The following is a 12,611-nucleotide window of genomic DNA, read 5'->3' on the forward strand; positions in this document are numbered from 1 at the left end:
GCATGGCATCACAAGCTCTGTGGAAGCATGGCACATCACCTTTTCCATCCGGATTCGGTCTCCACATTCAGCCTCCAGTACATTGTCCATCATAATCAAGTCTTCACCGGTTATTTTCCACTGCTTGCTGGCAAAGTGGACCACAGCAAAGAGTCTTCCGTACTGCCCCGTTGCGATCATCTTGTTCACCTTTTGTACCACTTCTGTTGGCAAACAGCAGGGAAGGAATCAGTGTAGAAAACCCAGCAACATGTGAAGAGCCGTTCAAAACTAATTCAGCCACACTGCTCTCCCACCAAAACTCCTATCTTCTGGGAATCCTTAAGCAAGGATCAACAGCAACGTTGTTTCCTATGGGATGTGAGCCTCCCTTTTGTAAACCTAATGACCTATTTGTATTTTAGTTGCTGGCAAACCCATGCATATGTAAACACCTAGTGTATATATACTGTGCAGCTATCTAAGGCTTGACTTCTCAGCCTATTTCTTAGGCATCCTAAAATGCACTGTATTCAGATATAAAGTGTTCCAGAAAAGAGCGCTTGTCCATACATCCAACATTTGGAGGGGAGCTCCTCTCAATTTCCAAGTGATACGCAGAAGGCCCAGGACTCTGAATACTGTGTTAGGCACGCAGGAACATCGGGAAGAATTTGGCAAAGTACACAGGAAAAAGGGCTCCAGCGTACTAACAAAGCCTGGCCTGAGAACTTGTACCTGCAGCAAAGACAAGAGAGACCTTTCCCTCACTCTTTTCCAGAAAATCTTTTCCCATATGCACATGCACTCAGAGCAGGTGCCAGGAGCAGTACGAATCCCAGGGATGAGGTCCTGCACATGAACAAACTCTGTTTTCTGTGATCAGCTTCCGGAGCAGTGAAACCAAAACCAATTTTTATGGGAACATCAAAAGGTATTGCTTAATGAGTGCCATTCCAGTGCCAAATAGTAGCTTTCCACCCCCTTGAGCTGTTCAGAAAAAGAGCAACTTTTCTATAACTGGAAAAATAGATTTTTTTTCTTTGTCCTCAAAAGTGGCTGAATCATTTTTTCTTGGAATGTAAACGAAAACAACATCCATTTGGGACAGACAAGAATTTAACAGCCAGTCCAACTAAACCAAAACCTTACAGGAACACTCTGAAAGTGTCCAAGTTTCAACCCAGCAGATGCAAATTATTAAAGGTAGAGGTGAGAACAGAAATTATTTGCAAGGCAGTAGTTGCTGCAGTTCCCACTACGATGAAGAGTTTAGCTTCTGTGTTGCTGGAATTGCTGTCCCAGAATAAAAATCCACTGTGTGCTCTTTTCTCTGATTCACAGTGGTCCACTACAAAAAGTCCAGGGAAAAAATACAAACCCCTTCTCTTTGTTATGCCCCAAACTGCACAACAGGTACAGTAAATTTCTTCCAGCTCTAAACTGGTGATCTAGGTATATCAGTAGTCCTGTGGTCAACATTTCGAAAATGAAATTTCAAAATTCTGGCCTAAAATTTTCTCTTGGCAAAAAACATGTAGAGTCATGCTCTAACAAGGGTTATTTCCTTGTCAAATTTCAACTTTCTACCCACGGAGCTTTCTCATCTTTTTGTAACCAAAAAAGGTACATTTTCTTTACTGAACTTGGGCCCTGAAGTTGTTGATAAGTCTTCCAAACACCTCTAGTGACAGGAAACATCAAGTGATGTTACCATTTGATTGCTAGTATGGCTTGTATCTCACCACCATGTGGAGTGACCCTTCCTAAAATATCCATGGCTGTTCCATAGCCAGCAGGAAAATAGAAGGCAGAATTCAAAAGCTCTTGCTGTTGTTTGCTTTGGATAAGCACAGCCAGGAGATAATGATGCAAGCTTATAAACAGTAGGAGGTTACTGGGCATGGAAATCATAGCGGCCCCAAGGATCCCATGTGAATCAATCAGGGGAACATGGGACCCTGTTCACCACAGGGCTTCAGCAAATCAAACCAATCAGTTTATGGTTCACTACTGGGTCAAATCATGCCCAGGGACAGAACACTCATCTGTCACTTGAGCAATCCCAGGAGCACAAAGGAGATAAAAAGCAGGATGAAAAACAGCCAGAGAGGAGACCTGGAGCAGGAGGCTTTCTCCAAAGCACATCACTCGTGCCGTTATTAACACACTTCAGCCCGATGATAGGAGACTATCTGCAAAGAGGTGGACACAACTCAGCTTTTCTCCTCTCACTCTCTCCTTGTAAAACAACTCCTCTCCTTTACTTCCTGGGTCTCTTCCATCTAAAGCAGACAAGTCAGGCGCCCTTCATAGATGTCCCAGAGGCTAACACAACGAGACAGTAAGACTGCCTGTTAATAAACACAGGAGCTCATTGCCTGCACGGAGCACACAACTGCTAATTGCCACCGCCATTGCAACTGTAAAAGAAATTCACCCGCAGGAGCTCATTACTGCCTAGTTCTGAGAACCATCCTGTACATGTTTTGGCTTCCCCACTACCATCCCTAGCACGGTCTGGATGACAACAGCCCCACCTGGGCAATATAAAGCTAGACACATATGCCTTCTCTGTATTTGATTTTCACATCCCCACCTGCCAGGGGAACCTGTGTCAGGTTACAAGTGGAAGACTGACATGTTTTAGTAAGGCTAAGCAATGAGGATGGTTGCTAAACAGCTATGGGCACTTAACTCACTGAATTGTGAGGCTGACTGCTGTACGGTCCATGTGCTCCTTTCAGAAAGACCACTGGCTGTGTTCAACAGTCCTGACTAGACGTGGGGACAAGAATGCATTCACTAACACTGCATCACTTGCCAGCTGCTCATTGCCTTATGTCACACCTCTGCAGCTCTGTCATGTGCCCACCATCCAACTGCTTATGCTGGCTCTAGTGTTCTGTTTTATGCACTAAAATACACCAGCTCTCTGATGTGCCCACCATCCAACTGCTTATGCTGGCTTTAGCTTTTTGATTTATCCATTAAAAGAAAAATAATTTTCTCCTGTCCAAAAGGCTTGTTTCGTGCTTTAGAAAGCAACACATCACATCAGGTAAGATTCCTCTGGGAGTGTTACAAGCTGTCATGCTGTCATAAACTAAGGAGACCTCATATCCTACCCAAATCTCCAGCAGCTGGAGCACAAGTCCAGTGACACTAACACATGCCAGAAATGAGACAAAAACGCAAAGAACAAAAACTAGCTCCAATCATTGAAGACACTTATGCTCAATCAGGCCACCAATGGCAATACTGGAGTGCTAGTCTTCACTTGGAGACTTGAGAACTTTACCTGCATGATACTTCGCTTCTTCTACTGGATCTGGAAGTTTCACTTCAGGCCATGGGGGTGAAGTCAGAGATGTTTTGGCAACAAGTCTGTGAATGATAAGGCAAGATTTACTTGTAGCTAACAGATACTATCAAGAGATGTAAAACAAAGAGAGGAAAAAAGATAAAAGAAGCTAGAGATGGAGTAGAGATGGTTTGCCACTGGGGGAGCAGAAGTTGTACAGGAGGCTGAATGATTTATCAGTATGAAAGACTTGACCCAAAGCCCACTCGGGCCAGAAGGCAATTTCCCACTGACACGTTTCACTTTGTAGCAGCTCATGAGCAAGGAGAGGTTTTCTATTCTGTTCTTAAGTGTTACAGACAGAGGGTGGCAGGCAAGGCAAAAGCCATGTCACCTGCCTAGGACTTAATCCAATGGAGGACACTGGATATGGCAAAGTCGCCAGACCTTCAGCCCAACACCTGGCAAAAGGACTCCAGTAAGACAAGCAATACTGCAGAAGCTGCAGCCCATATCGCAAGGTTGTTAAAAAACATGCAGAAAACACTTGGTCTCATTTCTGAGTTCAACCTGCAAATGCTCTACCAAACATAGTTGCTGGTCCCAGGGCTTACCATCATTTAGGTCCACCATTAACTGCAGCAAGCTTTAAGAAAAAGCGATAAATGCCTCAGTGGTTGGTTTGCTTTACTCCCATCCTGTCATAAAATTCAGTATGGGGAAATGGATTTTTCTCCTTTTTTTTTTTTTCCCCCACACTTCCCACTTCAGAATGTTATTTGAAATAGTTTGAAACAAAGAAAGAGTGCAGAAAGAAAGAAACAGATTGAAAATTAACTGAAAATCCACCCAGGCTAGGTTATCACTTGTTCCTGATGTTGAGATCTGCAGCTGGATGTGCTAGTGGTGATCAAGCTCAGCAACAACCAGTGACTTTCCACTGCCTTGTTTTTACAGGCTGGAATTTTGTCACCAACTCCAATGGAAACAGACCTACTTTAAGCCTTACTTACACCTGAGTTTTAGATAAAAGGCTCTTGTATTTATACCTGGAAAAGCTTAACAAGTTACCTCCACTACAGCTGAGAAGCTGAACACATTAACGCTCCTCAACCCACTTCAGCACCAAGTACAAAGCTCTGAAGTCACCCAATAGTGGGGAGTATCTGGGAGGAGGAAACGTGCCTTCAATGGGGAAGAAGGGCTAATGAGCATTCTTAAACCAGCCTCGAGCACTACACGACTGACTCACACGCATCCTTTTTTCCTCTATTTTTTGAAGCTCTTCTGTTAAATAGATACTTTAGAGAGGGCCTTAAGACCACAGCTGGGTTCTTTACAGGAGAGTTATGAGGCTGCTTTTCTTTTGTCACTTACAGCTGCATTCCTTGAATGGCAATAACAACATCTTCTCCCACTCCGAGTACAATTCAGCATTTAATACCACAAACATTTAGCCAAAAAGCCTCTTCTGTGCCATTACCATGTCTGTCTACAATCGACAATACCAAACTGGGGAGGGACTAGCAGGGACATCTAACAAGACTTCTCAGACCCACACCTATCTTGGTTCAGGTTGACCACAGAAGGGAGCGGGAGTGTGCACCATCCCACATCCATCCAGCCAAGCACAAGCATTGCTCCTCGTGATGACTTTGAGCATCAAGATATTCTCCTAAAAGGTGCAAATTAAGTCCTTACTCTCCTTGAAAGGGTAGCTTCAACTGTTGTGATAGAGAATCGCTTTAATAACATCTCTTTTCAAACACTCTGCAACTGTACCACTGAGACAAGAGCCCCTCCACTTCAAGACATTGCATCAGACCCCAAAGACCTTCCTGGTGACCAGCCCAGCGGACTTCTGAGCATCACAGATGTGTCCCTTTAGGATCATTCAGCGCTGATACAATCACAGGAGCAACCACATCTCAAACTGCACCAGCACCTGAATGACAAATTCTGTGCAGAAGACATCTTACCTGAAGCTACTCTGCTTTCTATAGTTAGACGTTGCTCTCTTACTTACTGAAAATGGTATATGGCTGTCACTACACATGACACCTTCCGTTTAGTGAATAAACTGGGGTCCTGAAGGCAAGCAGACTACAGTATGGATACAGAAAGAAAGGCTGAAAACTGCCAGGGGCGTTTCAGCTAGCAGCCAGCAACATGTTCTCATTAGCGGTCATGGTGGATTCTTTCCAGTTTTCTCAAGATTATCACTGAGAGAGATCCTCTGCCTCAAAACTGAGCTAATTCCCGACTACCTCAAGCCCTGTACAGTCAATAGTGCAGGTATTTATTTGCATGCACACATTGCCTTTCTTGACAGTGGTGCAGACAGCACTAAATCACAAGAACCCTGTTTAAAACAGGGTTGAACAACAATTAACACTGCTCAAATGTGCCACAGGGTGTTAATTAAAAAATGAAACACTATGCAAAACTCACAGTATGATTTTGAGTGGAAAAAATGCAAATGCCACTTTCTTATAATTAGCTGTTTTTCAAGATCTCTAGGACAAGGAGCAAAAACAAGGAGGACCAGAGGCAGCCGTTAACATCTCTGCATAAGAGCCAGTTACAAAAACCATTGATTTGTTCCCAAAGAACTGGAGAGAAAAGCACCACTCTAAGCAGGGATAGTACTTTGCACACGCAGTGCTTTCATGAGAACTGCGGTACGTGTTTCAGGGGGCAGGGAAAGGAGGCACAAGGCCCATCCTGCAGCATTCAGAGATTATCCTGAGGTGCCAAGTGCCTTTACTCAGAAAGAGACACATGACCGAAAGGCATCAGATTATAGTTCCTTATTAAGCAGGAATCTACGACACCACAAAAGACAATCTTAGATTTAAAGATGAGGGAGATTCACGCTGGATCTCAATGAAATGATCAGAAAGGTATCAGTTTCTGAAATTTGAAGACAAAGGTGCTGCTCAGTAAATACCATCTCCATCACAAATGGGAAATCCAGAATTTCTTGTGCACTGAGATCCGTACTTTCTATAACTAACACAGGATGCGCAAACCACACAAAATATTCAGGAAAAAGCATTAAATGCTAGTGAAAGAAGGCAAAATTAACAGAACAGCAGTTGTGTTTGATCCCTTTACTGTGTAATGCCCAGCAATGCCTCTCAAAGGGCTTTAACAGAAACTCAAAGCGCTTGTGAGCAAGTATATAACCACAAGCACCAAGGCTTCGTGGGTCTGTGGCGGGGTTTAGTAATAATGTTGGGCACTGTGTCACAGAGGCAGAGATCCAAACTGTGTTCCCACGTGTGTGAGGACCAGCGGGAAGAGGCCACCCCCCTGCACCCTTCAGCAGCGCAGAGGGAATGAGCAAATCTTGTCATTTTTCCCCGATGCTGCTCACAGGAGTTCTCTATTTCTGCAGTGTCCCCTTCTGGTTAAAGCAAGCAGCAGCACAGCCTGCAGCTCTGTCTCCCACGAGATCCCAGCAGAGGAAACAAAAGACACAAACAAGCAGCTTTCAAAGTGCTGAAACAAATGAAGCCTGAGGTTTCCTGGCTCAGTGTCCTGTAGTGCTTGGGCTGTTAATCCCATTTTATGAAGACTGCAGTGCAAGTTCAGTATTTATCAGATGTCGGAGACTCCAGGCAGGAGATGAACCCTGCCTGAGGAGTAGACTACCTGTACCTAAAAAGATGAGTGTCAGCTGAAGCTCCTTCCACAGCTGAGGAGTTTGCAATGTCCTGACTTGAGTGGCTTCTCTGCTGTCTACTACGGGCTGAGCCCACACTGCAGCCCTTTTCTCAGTGGAGGATCTAATTATCTGTCTCTAGACTCAGCTGCTTAATTTCACAAACCAACGGAAACATCCTTCTGGGAAAGGTGACTGAAGGTAGGCAGAGAGTCCAAAAATACTGGGAAGCGACAGACTGACAGAGGGGTCACATAAGCCTCCTTTCCAAAGGAAACACAAGCTGACCCCCACCCCACCAAGAAAGGTCAGCGTTTCAAGGGGCACAAAGCAAAGCAGAAAGTCATTTGACATTACCCTTGCTGCAGTGACGTGCTCTGGGAACTCTGGTGACGAACCGCAGATGAAAGCAAGAAGGCTAAAAGGGAGAGAGGGAAAAAGAATTAAAAATAAGCAGCAACTGCTGGGCTTTTAGTCCCTGGTGAGGCAGCATTACTGCAATGTTGAACTGTCACAGCGCTGGTCAGCTTCGTGGCACCATTTTTCTGCCTGTTAAAAGCTTTGTTCAGTTTTATCGTGACAGGCAAAGATAAAGGGCAAAGCAAAACAAGACACATGATAAGAGAAAGGACCCATCAGTTGTGGGCAGCAGTGCAAAAGAGCCCAAGAAAGGCCTCCCACTGCAAACACACTTATTTCAAGTGACAGCTCCAGCTAGATGCAACAATTTAATATGGTTACACTCAGAGCATCCCACCTCTTCTGAAAACAATGTGACTGAAAGGCAGAGGGGAAGAACAGGAACACTCTCTTAATTCTGAGCACTAACCGATGCTGCTAGAAGGATCCTTTCCAGCCCTCTGGGCCCTCCAAAAAGGGGAGGGGAGGTATTACACAACATTTACTAGGTGATTCTCGGCAACTTCTACTAAGCCTTACAAAGTTCCCACTCTGAAAAGAGATAAGGAAGACAAGGTGTATTGCTAGTAACTCACTGGCCCTTTAGCTCCCAAGCAGACACCGCGATGCCAAGTGAAACACAGTGAACTAGAAGAGCGGGACAGCTTCAGCAGATTTGATTTTAACACTCCTGTGTCTGGTTTTTCACCATCCCAAAGACACCTCTTCCTTCTAGACAGGAGGAGTGGAGGAGCTACGTAGCTAAACAAGTAACATCAGCGGAAGATGGGAATTTGAAAAACACATTCTTGTTTTTCAGAGCTGCGTATACATGAGCTAACGTTCACCAAAACATTCCAATTGTTACTGTTCCAATACACAAATCTTCAAAGAAAGAGTGGTTTACTACAACTTAAATTACGCTTTTGAGTGTAGCTTCAGCATTTTTTGGAAAGGAGCTGGGCCTGCACACACTGTTAATTAGCAGAAAGAGATGAAGGCCTAAAAACACACGCTCAAGGATTTATCGCTGTGTTATCTCAGGGATAACAATCCCCTTTCTGGAACAATTTGCATAACAAAAAGACAGACCGTGCACAGCTTCTTTGCAAGAACATTATCCTTCACCCACCAGCCAAAGCGCCACCAGCACGAGGGACTGGGAAGACCTCTTAAAACCAAACGTACTTAACCACCTCACTTGTAGAAGCTGCAGTTCACCAAGGTCACACTCACCTGGCACAGAAACCAAACCCAGGGCCCCCCCCGCGAGACCCCCAGTCTTCTCCCACAACAAACACCCTGCTGGCTTCCCTGCCCAGCGAGGAAGGGAGGAGGTTGATGGGAGTCCCTACACCCTCCTCCACTCCCTGGATTTTGCTGAAAGGTTCAACTAGGCTAGAAAAAAGCGTGTCAAGTCGATTCTCCTTCTTGTTAACGTTTCCTCCTCCCCTGCCCCCGAGCCTTCAGGCTGCTCCATGCTGGTCGCTCCTCTTGTGCCTCTTTCACCTCGGCAGCTTTCCCTCCGGGGCTCACCCACCAGGTACGTGGCGTGGATAAACCCGGACCACGAGCCGGCCGGGGGGCTGGAGCCCCCGCCCTGCGTGGGGAGGCCGCGGGGGCTCGCTGGGTCCGCGGAGAGGACGGGGCCCCCGGCCCAGCCCCACGGGGAGACCGGGCCGCATCGTCCTGGCGGTGGAGACCCTGCCCCGCCGCCTCCCTCCTTCCCTCCCCCGGCGGAGCGGAGCTCGGAGCGTCGCGTCGCGTCGCGTCCCGTCCCGTCCCGTCCCACCTCACCTGCCGCCCGCCGCTGGGCCCCCGCCACCGCCGCCGCCATCGCGATGACCCCGACCCCCCGCCCCGGAAGCGGAAGTTCGGGGCGGGGCGAAGGGTCAGGTCCATGGCGGCGGAGGCAGCGGAGCGGCAGCTGGAGCTGCTGCGGGAGGAGCGGGAGGCCGAGGTCGCCGAGAGCAGGTACGGCCGGGCCGGCTGCGGGGGGAAACCTTACTGGCTCGCTCCTGTAGAGCCCGCTGTCCCCTGTAGCAGCCCTGACGCACCGATCCTGGGGCGGGGCCTGCTGTGTCTTATAGGAAACCCTGAGGGACCTTCCCCCGGGACCTGCTGTCACCTGTGGGAAATGCTGACAGACATACCGCTAAGGGACTTGCTGTCACTTATAAGAAACCGTGCTGACTCGCTCCTGCAGGACCTCATGTCACCTGTGGGAAGCCTGCTGTCACCTATGGGAAATGCTGCTGTACTCACTCCTATATAACCTAAACGTCCCAATAGGAAACCCACCCTACAGCACCTGCTCTAATCTATGGGCAACCCTGCTGGACTCACCCCTATAGGACCAGCTCATCCCTGTAGGAATCCCTCTTAGACTCACCCTTTAGGGCTTGCTGTCACCTATAGAATCCAAGCTCACATCGGCAACACCTTGGGGCTCCCCTTCTTCTCCCTCAGACCCTGGGGTGGGGGTGTGCTGGGAACCTGCAGCCCCCACCCAGCTTTGCCCTCCTGCCCCAGAGCTTGAGCTGAAACCAAATCCCACCTGACTCAGGTGGATTTGTGGTGCCAGGGAGGGCGGGGGTATCACCAGGTCCCCCCAGGTTGTGTGGGCCCATGTCGGGGGCGCAGACACCCCTATTTCTGGTGCCAGTGAGGCCTGGCCTTACCCAGCCCTGAGGTCAGAGGGTGCCAGGAGACAGGACAAGGTCATTCCACAGCTGCCTGAAGTTCTCTGACACTTCAGCTCCCTACAAACCAACCTACAGGACACAAGTCAACTTGGGGTACTAAAGAGAATAAACCTGTGGGATTTTCCTTTTTGTTTTGATCTATACAAAAATAAAGTCACTCTCCCCAAGTGAGACTGTGGCGCAAACACAGCTGCTGCAGCACACTTTGGCCCCAGAGGACAGCAGTCTGCAAAGCTGCTGCCTGCATTTTGTGCTGTAGTCACTTGTAGCCTGCAAGTCTCTGCCAGACACCCGCTCCTTTTCCCTGTGCAGCCGTGTGTGTGGTGTTTGTTGGAGGTTAGCACAACTTCCTGTAAAAAATGGCAAATCTTCCATTTAAGCACTTATACGTGATAGGAGAAAACTCAAGTTATTCTGTCCTGGGTCGTGGGATGTGGATAACTGGGCAGGTCCTTCCCTTTCACACCCAGACAGGAGAGAGGAAAATACACATAAGCAGCTGTTACCTCCTCTTCAGGATCTGTGAGCATCACCCCATTTCCCAAAAAAAGCTTGTGGAAGCCAATCTAGTTACATCACTACAAAGTGATCGCGTAAGCCAACATTTCAATAAGCTGATGTCTCTTTTGCCATCATCCTTCCCCCTCTTTTACATCTCCTCCTACTGTCTTTTTCTTTTTTGTCTTCTGAGGCTTTGAATCTCAGCTTCAGTCCAGAAAATGGTTTTCACACCTGTGTGTGCTTTCCAGGGCATGGCAGGAAAGCATCTCCCTGAAGGAATTGCAGCGCAGAGGCATCTGCTTGCTAAAACTCCAAGCTGCCAACCAGAGAACCGGCCTCTACGGACGGCTGCTCGTGACATTTCAGCCTAGAAAATATGATTCAGATGCTGAGCTGCCCTACAACAGTTTTGGGCCTGGTAAGTGATCTTCCTGTCGGTGCAAAGTAGGTAAAGTAAGAGATGACCAATGTCTTCTTCCTAACATCTTTCTAATATGATATTTGATTTGTAAAGACTGAGCAATTGATGCAAAAAAGGAAGGGAGAAAATGTTACGGCTACAGGATGAATCTAGAAAAAACAGCCTCTTTTTCCCTCGGCTTGTTATGGACGTGTATGTTGCACCAGGAAGTGCTGGTGGTTAAAGAACTGGCTTTCCTCCTTCTGAATCAATAAAAACAAAGCCCTCGTCTCTTGTCAGTAAAGATTTCGTGACATTCTTTGTACAAGCCAAAGCATTCATGTTTATGTCTTGCGGTACGTAAGGAGCTTCTGTCACTTACACTTTAATTCCAAAATGGAAAGTGGATTTTCCTTTTCCTTCCTGAGTTGCTGTATTTCCTCCCTTCCCTGTACTATTATTTTTGGCAAGGAAGAGGAAGAAGTGAAGTATGTAGCGTTATTAGTTGACATGCCTGAATTTCTGTTGGAAATGAAGGTACTAGAGAAACACAGACTCACCAGCACATCAGCCAGTGGCCTTTTCACTTGTGTCTCACGCTCTGCCATCACTTCCATGAAAACATGACCAGGAGCATCAAAGCTGAGCTGTTCCCTCTGTGGCCAGTATCTGAGGAAAGCGAGGACGCTGTCTGCCGTGCTGTAAGCAGCTGTGCAGGCTTACCCCTCGGAAGAACTTGGGTTTGACTGTGAAGTAGTTCCATGTGAGTCTGCAGTCTGCCCTCTATTTTTTCCCTGCAGAGACCCTTCTTCTCTTTTCCTTAGGCAATGAGGAGATTGCCATGCACTCTCCAAAACTGGTCCACAAGAGAGAAGCTGGCTGCACCAGATAATTTTCTGGTTTAGTTTAGTAATTTTCTTGGTTTAGTTTGCTAGATCATTGAGCTTGCTAAGCAGGTGCATCATGGGGAACCAGACTGTTTCTGACCCTGTGTCCTGGTTTCAGCTGGGACAGAGTTAATTTTCTTTCTAGTAGCTGGTAGATTGTTATGGTTTTGATTTAGTATGAGAAGAATGTTGATAACTGATGTTTTCAGTTGTTGCTAAGTAATGTTTAGTCTAAACTCAAGGATTTTTCAGCTTCTCATGCCCAACCAGCAAGAAGGCTGGAGGGGCACAAGAAGTTGGGAGGGGACACAGCCAGGGCTGCTGACCCAAACTGGCCAAAGGGATATTCCATACCATGTGATGTCACGCCCAGTATATAAACTGGGGGGAGTTGGCTGGGGGGGGCTCAGGAACTAATTGGGCACTGGTCGGCAGGTGGTGAGCAATTGCATTGTGCATCACTTGTTTTGTATATTCCAATTCTTTTATTATTGTCGTCATGTTATTACTATTATTATTATTATTTTCTTCCTTTCTGTCCTATTAAACCGTCTTTATCTCAACCCACAAGTTTTACTTTTTTTCAATTCTATTCCCCATCCCACTGGGTGCAGGGGAAGTGAGTGAGCGGCTACGTGGTTGCCAGCTGGGGTTAAACCACGACACCCTGGTCGCATGATGGTACTATTTCAAAGTGTGTTGAAGTTCAGTTTGTTGATGCATTCTTTGTCACCCAGGCCTCCAAGCTGCTGACCTTTGAAATTAAAAT

The 12,611-nt window shown here is 47.0% G+C and overlaps 2 protein-coding genes across 5 annotated transcripts in view; one reads left to right on the plus strand and one right to left on the minus strand.

Annotated features, from left to right (window-relative positions):
• The window catches only part of MRPL21 (mitochondrial ribosomal protein L21), a 32,892-nt gene that overhangs the window by 7,525 nt on the left and 12,756 nt on the right, over positions 1-12,611 (minus strand). The window contains exons 1-4 of one of the 4 annotated variants that reach the window (XM_052811018.1): positions 9,147-9,223; positions 7,308-7,368; positions 3,281-3,366; positions 40-203 (exon numbers count right to left, since the gene is read on the minus strand). In XM_052811018.1, coding sequence (XP_052666978.1) covers positions 40-203; positions 3,281-3,366; positions 7,308-7,368; positions 9,147-9,186 — 351 coding nt within the window. In that variant the 5' untranslated portion in view covers positions 9,187-9,223. Of the gene's footprint in view, positions 1-39; positions 204-3,280; positions 3,367-7,307; positions 7,369-7,945; positions 8,065-9,146; positions 9,224-12,611 lie in introns of those variants that run through there. The other 3 variants (XM_052811020.1, XM_052811019.1, XM_052811021.1) reach the window with 3 other exon arrangements.
• IGHMBP2 (immunoglobulin mu DNA binding protein 2) overlaps positions 9,211-12,611 on the plus strand; it is a 45,573-nt gene continuing 42,172 nt past the window's right edge. Inside the window, exons 1-2 of the mRNA XM_052811003.1 lie at positions 9,211-9,323; positions 10,804-10,973. Of these exons, the coding sequence (XP_052666963.1) occupies positions 9,250-9,323; positions 10,804-10,973 (244 nt within the window). The 5' untranslated portion in view covers positions 9,211-9,249. The remainder of the gene's footprint in view (positions 9,324-10,803; positions 10,974-12,611) is intronic.

Source organism: Harpia harpyja, chromosome 16, assembly GCF_026419915.1.
Source record: "Harpia harpyja isolate bHarHar1 chromosome 16, bHarHar1 primary haplotype, whole genome shotgun sequence".
Taxonomy (NCBI): domain Eukaryota; kingdom Metazoa; phylum Chordata; class Aves; order Accipitriformes; family Accipitridae; genus Harpia; species Harpia harpyja.